A 17,409-nucleotide genomic window follows, 5' to 3' on the forward strand; every position below is an offset into this window, starting at 1 on the left:
TATGAAGGCATCCAGGTCATCCAGCTCAAAATCAAGTGGTATAGTCTCTATCAAGTGGTATAGGTGCTACCAACCAAGATTGGTAATTCATGCAATTCACTAAAAAGTCAGGTAAGTTGTTTGTCTAATGGTGGGGTTGGTGATGAATCTCCCTTTTCTTATTTGTAAAAACATTTGTGAAAATTTTGATAAGAAAACTATATACTGTGCATGTAGATACTACAGCACTAAGGCATACATTGTCTATAAATTTCCCATTTTTTTGTGGGCTGCCCACCGAACAGACACATTCGTGTTGTGACAAGTGTTGTCTGATTATGTAACAATATCATTTAGAAATCATATCCTATAACAATGTAGTACTTAATAATTTTCTCAATGTGTCGTTTGCAGGTTCGTGCTTAGTAATCCATCAAAGGATCTGGTGAGAATCTGTCCTATAGGCCTGTGTTTTTTGTAGATACTGATGCTGTAATTTTATCAGCATATGAGATAAATATGAGAAGTGTGTTGTTTTTGTCATGGAGTAACATAACATATTTTTGAAAACAACAACTACAAAGCAACAATGTTATGAGGACCGCATGCCATGACCGCATGTTTTTCTATAAAAAAAACAAGATCCATTTTTCTCCCAGTGAAATACATGTGAGGTAACTGATGATAGTCATGAGTTCTCTTAAAGTCTCACAGCTCACAAGAAACAATTAGCAATATGAGCCACAAATACAATGTTTAGAGGAAGAAGATTGTTACAGTGGATGTACTGTGCAACTGTTTTGATATTTTTATTTTCTTTAGATATGATGGAGACAAATCTGTGCGCAGTGTTGATGCTAACTTATAGTGTAAGAGAACTTTAATCGAAAAGACTTCAGCCCAACCATGCATCAGGCAATATGCGTCAGATGTGTGTGTGTGTGTGTGTGTGTGTGTTTGGCATTGTGTTGTTGTAGAAACAAAACCTTCCTTTGGCTCTGTAGGTAGCCTGCCTTCATGAGGCCCAAACATGGAAATCTTTGCTAGTTGATGAGAAGCGCCGTGAACAGCCCTCGGGATCTGGGGTCGTCATACTGAAGCTTTTTTGGGGATACTAATAATTCAAAGATAGTTTTCAGTTTAATATTTGTAGTCAGTCAGCTTTTGTGATCTTCATGCTGTATTTGCAGTCCAAACGGAATCAAAATGTAAGCTATTAATTTCTCCTGTTATTCCTGATAATATCAGATATTTAGTAATCCATAAAACTATCTGTTTTTTTTTTTTCAGGTGTGACCAGCGCTTGTCTTTATGGTTTTGATCCAGGCCTTTATTTTACTCATCATACTTTGCTCCATCTTCTACAGATATTTTTGGGCCTAATTCATTAAACACAAGCAGAATTACATTTTCGGTGTAGATTTTTGCATTTAGTTGACTGGGACAATTTATGTAATAATGGACATATGAATGATTTACACAGTTTATGTTTTATATATTTTAAAAAACTATTGCCAAAGTTATTTCAATTATAGTTTAGATAGGCTCCTGTCATTACTTTATTCATTCAACACAAGCAGAACGAATTATCTGTTTAAATTATACTAAACCGTTCATGTACATTGTAGATTAAATTAACTGTGGCCATTGTTAAAACTATTAAATCACACAACCAAATTAATGTTTATGTTCTCTATGTTAATTGTCATTCCTTCCCCAAACACAAAGCACATAGCATATAGTTTTTCTCTATTTCACAAAAAAACTTTATCAATAAATATTTATTAGTAAAATGTTGACATATATTTGTTTTTAACATTGTAAGGGTGTGTATCGATACGATACATTGATGTAATGATGTGTGGAGGGTGTTTTGTTCTATAAAATCATTAGAGTGGCAGTAATGCACTGCTGTGAGGTTGGGCAGCAGCTGAGCATCATCATCAGGCACGCGCATTCAGTTCACCCGCATCAGTGAGACACTGAAATAAAACGGGGGAGGCTGCTCACATCGCGGGTTCTAAACGTCTTCCTTTTTATCTTTAGTGCATCTGCTTTCATTTCCGTTCACTGTAAATATCTCTTCGTCGTCTGAATGGCTGAGACTTCACGGATATTTGTATCTTTTGTGTGCCCTTCATTTTTGCCTCCGCTGGTCAAGAAGCTAAATGGCAGTTAGCCTAGCAGCGTCGCTACTCCCTGTAGCTGGACTAAATAGAAGTGGCCTCACAATTCATCAATGAAAACCCCTTTAGGACCAGCTCTTAGATGTATCTAAACTGTTTTAATCCAGTAAAAGTCAAGAGGACTCAGCAGTGGTGCTTACGAGGGGAAAAACATAATTCCGGGTGCTAGAGTGAAAAGACAAACGGAGGAGAAGGACCACAGCAGCAGCAGCTGGTCGGCAGCTAAAGTGAAAGACAAATACATACATACCTGTGATGGCAAACGAGCCGGTTATTCTGAACGTTTATGATATGGTAGGTGCCTTTAAAACAAATACTGATAACTCACTCATGACCGATGTGTCTAGTATTGGCATTAGTTCAACACACCCAATGGCTGTGTCCTAAAACAAAGCGAGCTTCCTACTTGGGCAACATTTGGGACACGTTTGAACGCGTACGTAGTCTGCTTTGCTACTAGGGTTTGAGGCACAGCCATGTCAGCATGCTTTAAGATAGAGGTAAATGTTTTATAGTCTGAGGAAATGTGTGCAAAATTTCATTGGCAGCTTATCAGAGGATTCATCCTTGATTTCCTTAAACAATATGTAACGTAAGTCTAACCACATCTCTGCAGTAAAAGGTTATCAATTGTATCAGCTGTAGAATTGTGTACGACCATCTGTCTGAAAGCTGCGACCCAGTTAATTCAACTGTCATTTGAATCCAGCTGTGTGATCTGAGAACACTGTTGGGAAGTCATGCTAAACACTGTATTCTTTCTGCTTTCGAAAACTGCTCAATTAATTATTATCACGCGAATAAGAGAGCTCCTGGACTCTAAATCAGACTATAACACTACAGCAAAATTCAAGTAACAGTTCTTTTATAGTCAAATGATAAATAACATTCATATCAAGTAACTTGCGTTTCAGAACGTTTCAAAATATCGTACAAGCGTCAAGCTTTGCGTGTCAACAATCACGGAACAGACTAAATTCCGGACTGGAATATCGTAGGCTATATAAAGTGGAGAATAGCGACAGGGAGATCTTTGCTCAAAGCGTTCTGTAATCACTCGAGTACAACTCCACTTCAAGTTTTCTATTCTCCGCCCGAATTTCAGAGCGAGGCAGTGAGCGGAAATAGTCAAACAGTCCGTTACAGAAGTAAAATCCCAGTTATTTTCTCCATGGGGTAATTTATTTGTAACGGTAAATTATAAACAGTTAAAGACATATTTACTGTATGCTTAGCTACGAGGTTGTTAAACGATGGTATATGTTTTTGTTGAAGCCATCAGTCCACATTATTTCAACAACTTTTTAAAATAGTGTTTAACAGTGGAATTCTAACGATCCATTTAATCTATCTTGACAGAGGTTTTATTTTTTATTTGATCTATCTATCTTATAATGTTTTATTTACATAATGTGAAGTTAACCACTTTATGTAGCACTTAAAATAGTCACTTTGTGTTGTGGAAGGCCTATTATTCATATACATTATAGCACGTTCATTTTACACCAAATGCACAAATCTATTGTGGGTTGAAAGGAGACTATAAAAATTGACTGGTAATATTGGCCTTACCTTCTAAGTGTCATTGATCTCTAAGTAATGTGAATGGTCTCCATTTAAAGATTTGGTCGTCTCATGTGTCTCATTGACCCCTTGAAACAGGCTCATGGAAATGTATACTTTCCTTAGGCCTCCTCACTTATGTTGGGCTATCTTAATGTTCTCACATAAAGATTAAGACTAGAAATTTGAGCTGCCCAGGTTTTTTGAAGTTGTCAAGTAATTGTAATTTGGATGGGAATCGCTTTAGTAGGAGATTTATACAGCCCATTTAGCTAGAGATGGGAAAATTGTCAGTGCTAATGTTTTTGACAGTCTAATGGCATGCGCTTTCTAATGTGTAGCTTGTAATTTCAGGGCCAATTTATTATAAATGTTAAAGTATCATAAACCCATGATCCCTTAAACATTGCATGACTATAAGTTTTTTTTATTAAAATGAAAAGTCCCCTTACAGCAGTTCCCATAGAAAATGATCAGTGTGAGATCTCCCATATAGTTCAAGTTTTAGCTTGTAGATTTTGTTTTCTAATCCAATCTCTATTGGCATGGGAGTACTCTTGCTGAAAACCACACTTAGAAGCTAGTTGCTGATCAGAGAGAGACTAATCCCCAGTTTTGTGATGAAGGAGGATATGTATAGGCCTAATAGGCTTTGACATAATGGAGGCCATGGGGATAAGTATCTTATTTCACAACACTGAATGAGGTGGAGTTGGAGAACTGTCTAGTTTTTTCTTCTTATTTTAAATGGTTTCAACAAAACAAATCATTTTACACTGTGCCAAAATCCTTAGTTTATATTTTGGAGTGATATGCATCTTGGCTACTTTAGGTATATGCAGGATTTACTAAGCTAGATTTACTGCTGCACACTTAATGCTGAAAAGCGTTGGTCATCTTATTTTCTGGTGACACACAATCAATTGGGGGCAGCTGTCAGGTATTTCCTTGCAACTTACTAACAGACTTGTTAATGGGATGGATTTTGGTGTAAAGGTTTGTCAAGTGCTCAGTCAGTCACTTTGCCTGTCTGTACATATCCATACATTACTCTGCAATGCATGTTTGCTCATTTTGATACAGCAATCATTTTGAAATCAGCATACTTTAATGGTTACACAGCAGTTCATAATGGATTAGTAGAGTAATTGTAGAGATAATGTGCATAAGAAAACCATTAATTTAAACCTGGACTGGTCCAAATATACATTGCGAATGTTTTTTGATATGTTTATAGCTGTCTCATATTCACTTCAAATATTTGGACCACCCACAGAAAATTTCAAAAAGATGAACAGGTTTCCACAGAATTTTAACGCTCATTCAGTTCTACACATCCCCCATCCCTTGTGTGTTTATTCAATATTTTTAATATATTTTTGATGTTTATAGCTAGCTCTTGAATAAACGCATCATATATTTGGGCCACCCATGGGGAAAAAAATGAACAGATTTCCACAGAATCTGTACAAATATCTGTAGAAATAATGTGTTTATTCAATATTTTGGTTTAATAGTGCTTTAAGATGCCTTAAGAATATGGTAGTACTGTACACTGGAATGTCCATAATTTATAATAGTTTATTATGGAAATTGAGAATCTATTTTATTGAGTATATAAATTCACATTTTTAAAATGCTTTTCTATGGAAGCTTGTTTCCGCCACAGAATGAAAAATAAAAAAGGGAATTGCGACTTTTTTATCTCACAATTCTGACTTTATTTCTCACAATTGCGAAATATTAAGTCAGAATTGCGAAATATTAAGTCAGAATTGCAAAATATTAAGTCAGAATTGCGTGATATTAAGTCGCAATTGTGTGTTATAAAGTCAGAATTGCAAGATATAAAGTCAGAATTGCGTGTTATAAAGTCAGAATTGTGAGTTATGAAGTCGCAATTGCGTGTTATAAAGTCAGAATTGTGAGTTATGAAGTCGCAATTGTGTGTTATAAAGTCAGAATTGCAAGATATAAAGTCAGAATTGCGTGTTATAAAGTCAGAATTGTGAGTTATGAAGTCGCAATTGTGTGTTATAAAGTCAGAATTGCAAGATATAAAGTCAGAATTGAGTGTTATAAAGTCAGAATTGTGAGTTATGAAGTCGCAATTGCGTGTTATAAAGTCAGAATTGCAAGATATAAAGTCAGAATTGTGAGTTATGAAGTCGCAATTGTGTGTTATAAAGTCAGAATTGAGTGTTATAAAGTCAGAATTGTGAGATAAAAAGTATTCTGAGAGGAAAAAAGTCAGTCTTTTTTCCCCCCATAGAATTGGACTTTATAGTCTAACTCACAATTGCGAGTTTATATCACACAATTCTGACTTTACAACACGCAATTGCGACTTTATATCATGCAATTCTGACTTTATAACTAGCAATTGCGACTTTATATCACGCAATTTTGACTTTATAACACGCAATTCTGACTTTATAACATGCAATTGCGACTTTATATCTCGCAATTCTGATAAATAAGGTCATAATTGCGAGATGTAAACTCGCAATTGTGAGAGAAAAAAAGTCAGAATTCTGAGATAAAAAGTTGCAATTATTTATTTATTTAGTGGCGGAAACAAGCTTCCATACTATTCAGATTTAGCCTAACATTGCAAATCATTCCAGTTGTCCTTGAAAAACGTTTACCATTTGGCAGTATGTCGCTCAGACTTGTTATGTTTCCTTATAGTACTGGATCAATGAGTTCACTACCTCTCTGGGAATTGGAGTCTTTCACTCAGGAATTGAGATCTATGGCAGAGGTAAGGCTCACGATATGACTCGGACACAAATGGGTCAAGTTTCTCAGAAATCCAGTTAACTTGCACCAATAACTGCTACAAAGAAAGAAGGGAGTTCCTAAACATGACTAAACCTCATATCATAGATGATATGTTGATGCAACAGGAAAAGACCTTGACATTTTGAATGGTTTGTGCCAGAAGAAAAGTTGTTTTGTTTGGCATTTATTTTGCATTGGCATTCTTGAATATTTTCTGTGTGATCAAAATGACAAATAAGAGCCCACAGCCTTACAGGTTGTTTCAAACTAAGGACACAAACTAATGTGTTTTTAGCAGATGTTAATTGCACTACCAACACAAGATACTAATCAACAAAGTTTGCTATTTGACTTTTACCCTAATTAGACAAACAGATAAATATCTGACCTATAGTACATTAACATAGCAGGCATCTACATTGCAATGTGTATGTAAAACTATTACTATTAAAAACTAAAGCTATTCAAATACATTTTCATTAATTAAAATAAAATGTATTCGATTGTAAAATCTTAAACTGAATTCAAATTAAAAATGTTTCCTTGGCAACTCACTGAAATAAAATAAGTTGAAGTACTAAAATTACTAAAAACTGAAATAAAATAAATTAAAACTAAATATTAAAAAATAATAATAAAAATGACAAAAAATAAATAAAATTGGTTAGTGCAAGTTACTGAGTAGTAGCCTACAGCCAGACTAATTTCCCTATTTAAAAAAAAAAGCCTTCCAAGGCAACAAAACATAAGAGAAAAAAGAATAACAAACCTATGGGACCATTTAGGCCAAACTAGGGGTGGGCCAAAATCTTATTTCACTGTATTTTATAAAAAAAAAAAAAGAATTGTATCTTTGTTATTAAAAATAAGTACAAGGATGCAAACTACTAAAAGGACAAACACAATATACGATAAATACAAATGAAATAAACAGTGCTTAAACATTTTCAGGAACAATAGGTCTATTTTATAGCAGCATTCAAGTAAGTAATTTGATAATCAAAAGAAAAAAAATAAACAACACTGCATAGTCTTCACTGTATGAATAAAATATTCACTGATTCTTATAGCTAATTAAATTAAATTTCTTCAGTCAAGAGCAGTGAGTTAATTGTTTTTTCCTTTGTTTGATTAACATTGACACAGCCAGCAGCAGGTTTATTGGGCTGCACTCATTTTAAGACAGAATGTATAGATCTAATGTAATCTCAAACAAATTACATTCACTTAAGATACAGTATAACTGACTACTTTTATGTGAACCTTGTGTATTTTGACATAACCTTGTATGTATTTGACAGAGACAACAAGACAGAAAAAAAGAACTTGGTCCAGTACTCATGTGCTGTGACAGCTGGCTTCCTGTTTGCACGCTTCTGGTGTGTGCGCACTGAAAACCGTATATCAGAACAGCGTGCGTGTAAAATGATTTGAAAGTTTAAACTGGCAAGGCTTTAAAATGCTTGCAAATCATAAAATGTGCACTGTAGCCCAATACTAACGATCTCTCTGTAAAGGCAGATCGTGAAAACATTTGAATGGTTCTAATAGTCATATCGCACAACCCTAACTCGTACTTTCTCTTGTGTTGCAGAGTTTGCCTATGGAGGACATCCTTATCCTTTTTCAGGTATATTTGAGATAACACCTGGTGAAGCCACAGAGCTCGGAGAGACATTCAAATTCAAGTGAGTCAGAATATTTGTCTCCACAGCGATCATAGGAAAGGGTATGTTTGTAAAAACATCTCAGCGCCTCTCACGCCCTCTTAAATTTCTACTTGCTTTCTCAGAGAGGCCATTGTTTTAGGTAGCACAGACTTCGCAGAAGAGGATGTGGAGAGAATTGTGGAGGAAATGGGGAAGGAATATAAGGGGAACGCCTACCACCTCATGCACAAGAACTGCAATCACTTTTCCTCAGCACTATCAGAGGTAAGCCGAGGGAAGAATATACATTAATCTAGTGGGTCCTTGTTGCCAAAAGAGCCAAAAATCTCACCATATCCTCCTCACGTCTGCCCCAGATCCTCTGTGGTCGAGAAATCCCACGCTGGGTGAACCGACTGGCCTACTTCAGCTCTTGTGTGCCCTTCCTTCAGAGCTGTCTGCCAAAGGAGTGGTTGACGCCGGCAGCACTGCAGTCCAGTGTTAGTCAGGAGCTCCAGGGAGAGCTGGAGGAGGCCGAGGATGCTGCGGCTTCTGCCTCAACGCCTTCCTGTGCCGTGGCACCCGCTCCCAGACCTACCCGACACCAACCGCGCCGATGAACCCCGTTGCCTTGACTGACAGGCCACCTCTGGTTAGAGCTGGACCACAGCTTCTGCTGCCAATAGACCCCTCTCCCCTACTCCTGAGAGACTAGCAATCCACCAGCGGAATAGATGAAGCCCACCTTCTGTTTTCACTGATTTATTTCAGTATGCTCAAGTGATCATTACAGGCCTGGAAACTATCAGTCTTGTTTACTGTAAAAATTTCCTTGGGTTTGTCAGTGTTTTTATTTTTATTTAATTTTTTGGCCTTTTATGTTTTGTTTTAAAAACTCAGGACTTGAATACAATGGCTCTGTTCAATCACCGTTTTTGTTTTTTATTTTTTTAACGCTTTTCTTTCGCTGGAGATGCTCGCAAGCCTTTTCCCCCTTATTCCAAAAGAAAGCGCCTAGTCAGAGACCTTTTTTATGGAGAACATTTGTTTACAGATTTCTTGTGTTCCAATCCGTATATGATTGTGTTGTTTTGTGCGGATTACAAAAGCCAAATCTCCTCAAGTTTTGTAATGACTCCCACACTATGGTGACTGTGCCTGAAGATTTTTACCGTTACATGCTCCGAGAGCTCTTCACTCTTTCTCTACCTGTTCGGTTTTAGTGGCAGACTTAATATCCTATCCTTCCTCAGATGTTTTAAACCTTTTTTAGTTTTTAGAGTCTTCTATGTACTTGGAACAATATTTGTATTCCATTTTATGAATATTAAAGAAAGTATACAAGTTCTCGAACAAGAGTTAATTCTGACAACTCAATGGTAACAAAAGAATGCTGTTAAATATATAGTATAATTCACATTATTTACTAACTCCCATTTCGTTTTAACAAAATTTTTTGGCGGTGATCTGTTCTTTAAATATCTAAACGGGTTATTACAGTGCACTACTGTACATTACTGTATCTCATCAATATTTTACACATTACATCTAAAGGGCATTTAGTAGCACATCTGTCATAAAACATTATTTCACCCTTTGTGTCAAGCCGGATATTTTTCAAATGACTGAACCTGTTAGTAGAACTCAAGAGTTATCAATTAAGTTTATTATAATGGCAAATTTGAACTATTGTAGCTGTTTGCTTTGTCTTCTTATGCAGTGTTTTGGCATAACATTGAACACTTTCTGGCATTGAATCATCGTAAAAGGATAGTTAAAATTAAAATTCTGTCATAATTTACTCACCCTCATGTTGTTTCAAACCTGTTTGACTTAAGTAGACCATAAAATAAGATATTATGAAGAATGTTTTGTTGACCTATGACTATCATTGCATGGACAAAAACAACATTTGAGACATTTCTCAAAATATCTAATTTTGTGTCCCTCAGAAGAAAGTAATGTTTGAAACAACACGAGAGTAAGTAAATTATGACAGAATGTTCATTTTTGGGTGACAACCCTTCAAACTAAGCTGTAAAAATGTAACAATCAAAATGAACAATTATTAGTAAGATTTGTTGATTATCAATTTTATGCACATTATCCTCAGAGCATAGTTAACATACCAGACACTGTTTCTACTGTGTCTGTATTGACAATCTCCATATTATCCTCCGTGTTCTTCCTCGCACAGCAGGGAAAGGCCTTCAAAATGTCACCAATTCCATTCGTAAGAAGGATTGAAAGGAATGGGTCCACAAGTGGGCCAAGATAGAGAAGAAGATCAGCTACAAGTCCCAAGTAGTAAACATAGGAGCTTAGAGACAATGCCTTGAGCAGTGTATTTAGGACAAAGGGGAGATAAAGCATACTGTAATTACCCAAGATGGCCACCTGCATACCCAGAATCTTGTTTCTGTTAGTCACAGGTGCTTGCCGTTTTGTACACCATATGACTCTGAAAGAATCCAGAAAGAAAAACACTAGGAGTGGTAGTGGGAGAAGAAGTGTTATGGAAAACAAGACGAAATATCCTTGGTAAGCCAGGAAGAGTATTGCAAATGGAGCTGCCCACACACCCAATGAAATCATGCTCGACTGCTTGATTTTCATGCAGAAGGCATTATATTGTGGACAGGTTACCAACAGATATCGCTCCTGAGCAACGCAGACCATGAACACGATGTTGGAAATAATGCCGAAGTAGAATATCAGGGAGGATATATCCATACTCGACATACTGGTATTCTTGGTGTCCTCCGCAGACGCCTTCGGCCGCCCAAGGATGTTGAAGATATCGGATGCGAGCAGGCTGATGAGGTAGACAGGAGCAGCCTTGCCAGTTTTTGCCTGCATGCCCATGAGGTAGATGGAGACGCCGATTCCTGGAAGCCCAACAGCAAATGTGATCCATCTGATGATCTCTTGGATCTGGTCTACTCTGCTAGTGCCATTGCTGTGAGGAGCCGTGTTATTACCGTCCAATATTCTGGTGGTATCCATATTTTGCAAAATCACACTGGTAGTTTGTAGTTCAATTGTGATTAATATATCCCATCTGATGCCATGTTAAAAAGAACATATCCTTCAGTTCCAGTAAGTGATGCAGAGTTGTGTGTTGCTCTTTACTGTGGTAAACAGATCAGTTTTTGTAAGAGTAACATAAAGAGGACACATTCAACAGTTTTAGCTATCACCCTTTTTATGGTTCTTATGCAAACCGGTTTTTACAAGCTCTTTCATTGCTGGTTAGTCAATGCAAATACTGTATGTCCCATGTATTCCTTTAGTTTTATTTATGCAAGCTCTGATGTGTCAGAAGGGAAGGAGGCATAAAACCTGTGCCAAATCCAATGTGTGTGTGGATAATTCTGATGAAGCGAACTCTTCAAATGAACAGGACTTATGCTATACTAATGAGGCAATATTTTTATTAAAAGATAAAGCCAAACAATATGCAATTAATGGCATAATAATTTATTAAAATTAATTAACAAGATGCCAACACATTCAACAATACTGTAAGCAACATTATGCATTTTGTACACTTAATAGGTTAATAAATTAATAGTAACAAAGCAAACCATTGCTAACTTAAGAACACTTGAATACTGACAAGCTCTTGGAGCAAATATACAACAGTTAATAAATATCGTTGTCTAATGTCCTCTTTTTATTTGAGCCTACAGCTTCATTCACATGATGTTTTATCTAGCCTTGGCTTGGCACTAAATTTGATCATTCACTTAAAAGGACAATTGTATTTTCTTTACAGAAGCACATTGGCATGGCACATTCAGGCATCACAATCGAGCACACAGAGCTGTTAAATCTTTGACTTATTATTTATTTGAAAAGCATACTCTCTTTCCTGTCTTTCTGACACCTGAATAACTATTTTGAGTATTAAGAGGGCTGTGCCAGGCGATCACTGCATCTGATGTGTTTTAAAGAAAAATGTACCAGATCTAAGTTGCATTATTTGACGTGAACTCAATAACAGAATAAATAGAGCCCTAAAATTGGGAATTTTTTCCATCTTTGTCCTCCTGATTCAGAATGTTCTGAATGCACTACATGTATGAAATGATTCAAATCAAATGTTTGATACTCACCTTTATATCTTAAACACCTAATTATTAAAGGTAGGGTAGGCAATTTCAGAGTGGCTAGCAATAGCAAGCTAGCTTTGAAAGCATTAGATCCAACCCTCCGTTCAGAGCGTCTCCAAAGCCACGGCTAAGATGGCGTAAAATTTTCTCATGTCTTAAAGCACATGACATTACAATAAATTTGACCGTAAACAACCAAAGAGCTCTAACTTTTCCCACCTGACTGCTGCAGATTAATTTTGGCATTGATTGTGTCGGGTCATCACGGGTTGCCATCTTGTACAGTTACGACATGGTGTGAATGCAGCATAAGCTTGCTGTTTTGGGTTAGGAGGAACGGCAAAAGGTGGCTACTGTTTGTTTGTGGCACTCTGTGACTGTCTGTAGCCTTACAGAACGCGCTGATGACGTGTGATGTCTGCGCGAGCAGGGTGTGCGGAGGTATGGAAACACATTCGCTGACCGAATGCAATGATTGGATTGGAAGATTTTTCTGTCGTGAGACTTTCACAGAAGATATATATATATATATATATATTTTTTTTTTTTATATTTAGACCACTTCTATTATTGATTGCTATCAGGGTGTGAAGAGAGTTTTGACCAGAATAACTAAAAAGTGTTTGAGGTCTTTTAAGGTCAGCTCACTTTAGTGAAATTTTGGTGCTATTTCATGAGCAAAAAAGGTCCATTGTCTATTGTCAATAGCAACGTATGAGGCACAGCTCACACAGAATCACTTTTAATCAAGCAGCTTTCTCTCTATCAATGTGGAGAATCCACCAAATTTGCATGGGCATTCCCAATTGAAATGACTGTAATTCGTCATTGAAAATTCATGAAAATTCGCCAAACGAAAGTAAATGAGACCAGACCATTAATTGGTCAACTAGATTTTTATCCTATTTTTTATTTTTCTGAAGAAAATGTAAGCAGTGGTTGCTTCAGGTACAGTAGTTGCCAGAGGTTTTTAATGTGTTGCGATACAATTGCGGTTGCCTGTGTTTTTGGTGGTTGTTTACTGGTCAAATCACATGCCTTTGGTCTTTACTCCTATTTTATTGGATTTTTTCCCATTTTATCGTCCGTCCGTTGAAAATCATAAGTCTAATCACTTGGAAAGCACCACTAATTAAATACATACATGGTTGAAATTGAAATCCTGTTAGCTAAATACTTGTAAACATCGGTCATTGGAAATCCAAATCAGGAAAGGGGTTCATGCTAGGGGTCATGCTGAATCATCCATTTCATGCCTTGTTAATAAAACATCCTCAGCATGTCTCATGTTCCAAATCTTTTACCTTTTTGTATCATTTTAACAAATTTTGGTGTGGTAGATATGTCAAGCATCTGCAAAGCTTTGTGTGATTTTGTGTGTGCTTCACTAAATGAAGCAGTGGTTTCTGGCCATAAATGCATTCTCCTTAATTCCCAGCTAACAAAAAAAATATTCTAAGAACATTTTGCTAACGTTCCCATTAAGTTATGAAAGCGTTATTTCAGATCATTCCCTAAATGTTCAAAACTTCCTGAATGTTTCCACTTTATAATTTTGCAAACATTATGCGTACGTTACTAAAAATTAAATGTTCTATGAATGTTCTGAAACAAGAATAACATTTACAAACATTATACAAAATAATGTCCAAATAAAACCTTTCAGAAAAATAAAGTTCCAAGAACAATGTATGAATAACGTTTTTTGTGCTAACATTTTGAAAAACATTATTAAAGACCAGATAACTTTGAATAAACATTCTATTAATATTACTGGAGGAACGTTTGTTAATAACTTTAAGAGAACGTTAGACAAACATCCAACTAAAGCGTTTCAGACAAAAACATTAACCAAAGTTCTGAGAATGTTCAATGTTAGCTGGGATATCTGTTGTTTCAAATTTTGAGGTTTTGGAGATTGACTTTATAAGTTTCATATTTTGTAAAGAGGCGACAGGTCATTTTAAGTCTGGAGAAGGCGATGAACTCTCTGTAACTGTGTCTGGGAAAGCACCAGACGATGCACCTGTTCCTGCCCTTGGGCGCATGGCATCATCACACGGCCGACTAACACAGCATCTCCTTTCTTTTCCTCCTTTGCCTGAGAGCGGAAAGAGAAAGAATGAGAGATTTATACAGACCCAAACGATGTGGACTAATTTCATTTTATGCATCTGTCTTACCTTCACAAAGGAAGTGCAGGGAAAAGTGGCAAAATCGGACGAGACTTGAGCACCAGGCCTATGAGTTACTACATGTTCCGCAACCTCATCCTTCAAAGAAATAGGTTGCTTAAGTTAAATACAAGAGACATGTAAATGTTGTCTATAGTTTTGAAGCATTTTTGCTTTACCTTAAGCCTATCGAGGGTGTCACTGAGCGACTGCAGCCTTGCAGTTTGCTCTAGGAGCTGCGCACTAGGAGTCACTGTAACCAAATCACATATGCGCTTAAATAATTCATGTAAAACCAACAGAAAATCTGTGTTAAGTCTAATTATGACAGACCTGGAGATTTCCCTGTGATGTCCACCACTTTCACATTGGCACTCATCTGGAGCAGAGTGTCCAGTAGTTGGTCTGTTTTTCGGTAGAGGGCACTAGACAACACCTCCGGCCTGCAGCCCTCTCTCCAGCCCAGCTTTGGCACATTCAGAGGAGTGAGAGACGCCAGCTGAGCACGCATCTTTTCTGCCTGCGGTCCACACACACACACAAAAACAAAAGTGAGACTAAATCCTTGGTGCCTGCATTGGGGAAATGTGCTTGTGAGGAAGTAGGAGAGACCTTCAGTCTGTTGTTCTCGTTCTTCAAGTGCTTTATGCTGAGTCGCTGAGCTTCAATCTGTTGAGTCAGCAGTGGAGAATCCATCACTTGCACTCCTGCAGCTGCACACACACCTATTGAATTATACGTTAAAGGCTTAGTTCACCCCAAAAAAATGTAATTCTGTCATCATTAACTCACCCTTATCTTGTTCCAAACCTGTATGAGTGTCAGTGTTCTGTTTAACACAAAAGAAGATATTTTGAAGAATGTTGGTAACAAGACAGTTGACGGTAGCGATCGACTTCCATAGTAGGAAAAATACTATAGAAGTCAATGGCTACCGTCAACTGTCTGGATACCAACATTCTTCAAAATATCTTCTTTTGTGTTCAACAGAACAAAGAAACTCATCAACTTGAGGGTGAGTAAATAATGAAAGAATTTATTTTTGGGTCATTATTGGATTAACTATCACTTTAACAAAGACAGAGACAACTGATATATTTCTCTAAAATATATATAAAAAAATTATATAGACTACCATTAAAACGTTTGGGGTCGGTAAGATTTTTTTTAAAGAAATTAATGCAAGGACTCATTACACTGTAAAAATTAAGAAGTGAAAGTAAAGACATTTATAGTGTTACAAAAGATTATATTGCAAATAAATATTGTTCCTTTGAACTTTCTGTTCATCAAAGCATCCTGAAAAAAATTATCACGCAAAAATATTAAGCAGCACAACTGTTTTCAACACTAATAAAGAGAAGAAATGTTTCTTGAGCACCAAAATCAGTACAATAGAATGATTTCGGAAGGATCATTTTAAAATATATTGTAGAATAATAAATAGTTATTTAAAATTTTAATTATATAATACAATATTACAGTTTCTTACCAGTGTTTATTAAACTATTATAATAAAACAGTGACATCTCAAAGGGAGGATCTTCTAGGTGGATTCTATAAAATCCATTCAGGATTTTCTTAATAGACCACTAAATGGAGATCATAATAATTGAGATTTCAAATATTATGATTCAAATATTAGATAGGCTCACAAAGCATATATGTAAGTGATAATGCACATTATCCCAAAAATAAACTCAAATTTTTTTTCACTCATTGATTTTTTTTTTACCTAAAAAGTTTATTTTTGTCATAATGTTTGATCGACTAAGTATGTTAGATGAGAAGAAAGAGACCACAGAGTTTATGGGACACATGAAATACCATGCAGAAAGCTATAAGGAAGGAAACTTAACTGTTGTGTGGGAAATCATTCAATCAAACAGTTAAGCATTTTTTTAATTATTTGAGCAGAATGTCACGATTGACCAATCAGAATCAAGCATTATGTGCAATAAAAGACAGTAATCAAGAGACGTGCACTAAGTAAGCCTAAATTACAGCACATGCAAATTATGAAAGGGAAGCATGATGAAATATTTGTAAAGCACAAACTAAATATTAAACCTAGTAACATAAGCAAGAAAAACTTGCATGCACACATGCAGTGCACAGAGAGACCATGAGTGGAGAACTGGAGATATTTAAATGTAACACTGACAACAGATTTACCTTTTTGTTCTTCTACAAGGAATACACACAATGGAAAACATATTAGACAGTTTAAAATTATGACTTAAGAAAGACATTTGAACTAGTTTAAGCTAAACTGATTCCCTTATCTTACCAGCAGTGATGCCACAAGTCACAATGGAGGCGATGCCAGAAGCTTGACTTCCTCTCAGGCCTTCAATGGTCATCTTTGATTGGCTGTTGATTCTCTGCTTAAGCTCTGCTTTCTCTGCCTCTAGTTGGTCTATGTCAGCCTGGAGAGCATCCATCGTCTCTTCAAACTCCCTACGGATTATAATACCCATATTAATTGCCTTTTTTACAGGATAGTATCTCTATCACTATCCTGGGGCATTAAGACCCACATTAGGAGTTAGGGTGACAAGCTGCAGCCTAAATATGTGCAAGAACCCCCATCATCTCTTACTTCTCTTTCTTTTTCAGGAGTGAATGCGTCTCATCTAGGATCGTCTGAATCTTTTCCACTCGCTCATCCGCATCTTTAGACGAACTGTCCAGCTTTTTCTCCAGCAAACTGAGACGCACACTGGCCTCACTCAGTTCCTCTCCCTATGAACGAGACCAGTTTTCACTCAGCATTTTCACATTTTAATATTTTGTTATGTCTGAGAGATAGTGTTTCTACCTTTATTTTAAGGGATTTCTTAAGCTCTTTAATGACAGTTTCTCTGTCCTCAAGTTTGAGACCGAGTCCTTCAGCATCAGTGATTTCTGCCCTTAGCGCCGCTGCTCGGACTTCAACAGGAGATATCTATACAATAGA

At 36.5% G+C, this 17,409-nt stretch overlaps 2 protein-coding genes and 1 long non-coding RNA gene across 8 annotated transcripts in view; 2 read left to right on the forward strand and 1 right to left on the reverse strand.

The window, feature by feature from the left end:
• LOC143745316 (uncharacterized) lies at nt 1-874 on the forward strand. Its single transcript, XR_013205976.1, has 3 exons — nt 1-111; nt 394-424; nt 802-874. It is a non-coding gene; the product is annotated as an uncharacterized LOC143745316 (long non-coding RNA).
• Nucleotides 875-1,915: 1,041 nt separating this feature from the next.
• Nucleotides 1,916-9,514, forward strand: desi2 (desumoylating isopeptidase 2). The gene is made up of 5 exons (XM_077237357.1): nt 1,916-2,459; nt 6,420-6,492; nt 8,107-8,200; nt 8,305-8,446; nt 8,539-9,514. Exons 1-5 carry the CDS (start codon nt 2,421-2,423, stop codon nt 8,779-8,781), a joined length of 591 nt encoding a protein of 196 aa, XP_077093472.1. The 5' UTR covers nt 1,916-2,420; the 3' UTR covers nt 8,782-9,514.
• Nucleotides 9,515-13,280: 3,766 nt separating this feature from the next.
• Nucleotides 13,281-17,409, reverse strand: part of dctn1b (dynactin 1b) — a 47,881-nt gene continuing 43,752 nt past the window's right edge. For all 6 annotated transcript variants that reach the window (XM_077237338.1, XM_077237337.1, XM_077237336.1 and 3 more), the window contains 8 exons: nt 17,272-17,397; nt 17,053-17,195; nt 16,741-16,910; nt 15,063-15,175; nt 14,784-14,970; nt 14,630-14,703; nt 14,460-14,549; nt 13,281-14,377 (listed from right to left, as the gene is read on the reverse strand). In XM_077237338.1, coding sequence (XP_077093453.1) covers nt 14,240-14,377; nt 14,460-14,549; nt 14,630-14,703; nt 14,784-14,970; nt 15,063-15,175; nt 16,741-16,910; nt 17,053-17,195; nt 17,272-17,397 — 1,041 coding nt within the window. In that variant the 3' untranslated portion in view covers nt 13,281-14,239. The remainder of the gene's footprint in view (nt 14,378-14,459; nt 14,550-14,629; nt 14,704-14,783; nt 14,971-15,062; nt 15,176-16,740; nt 16,911-17,052; nt 17,196-17,271; nt 17,398-17,409) is intronic.

Source organism: Siphateles boraxobius, unplaced genomic scaffold (genome assembly GCF_051911475.1).
Source record: "Siphateles boraxobius isolate OS27281-9 unplaced genomic scaffold, OSU_SipBor_1 20, whole genome shotgun sequence".
Taxonomy (NCBI): domain Eukaryota; kingdom Metazoa; phylum Chordata; class Actinopteri; order Cypriniformes; family Leuciscidae; genus Siphateles; species Siphateles boraxobius.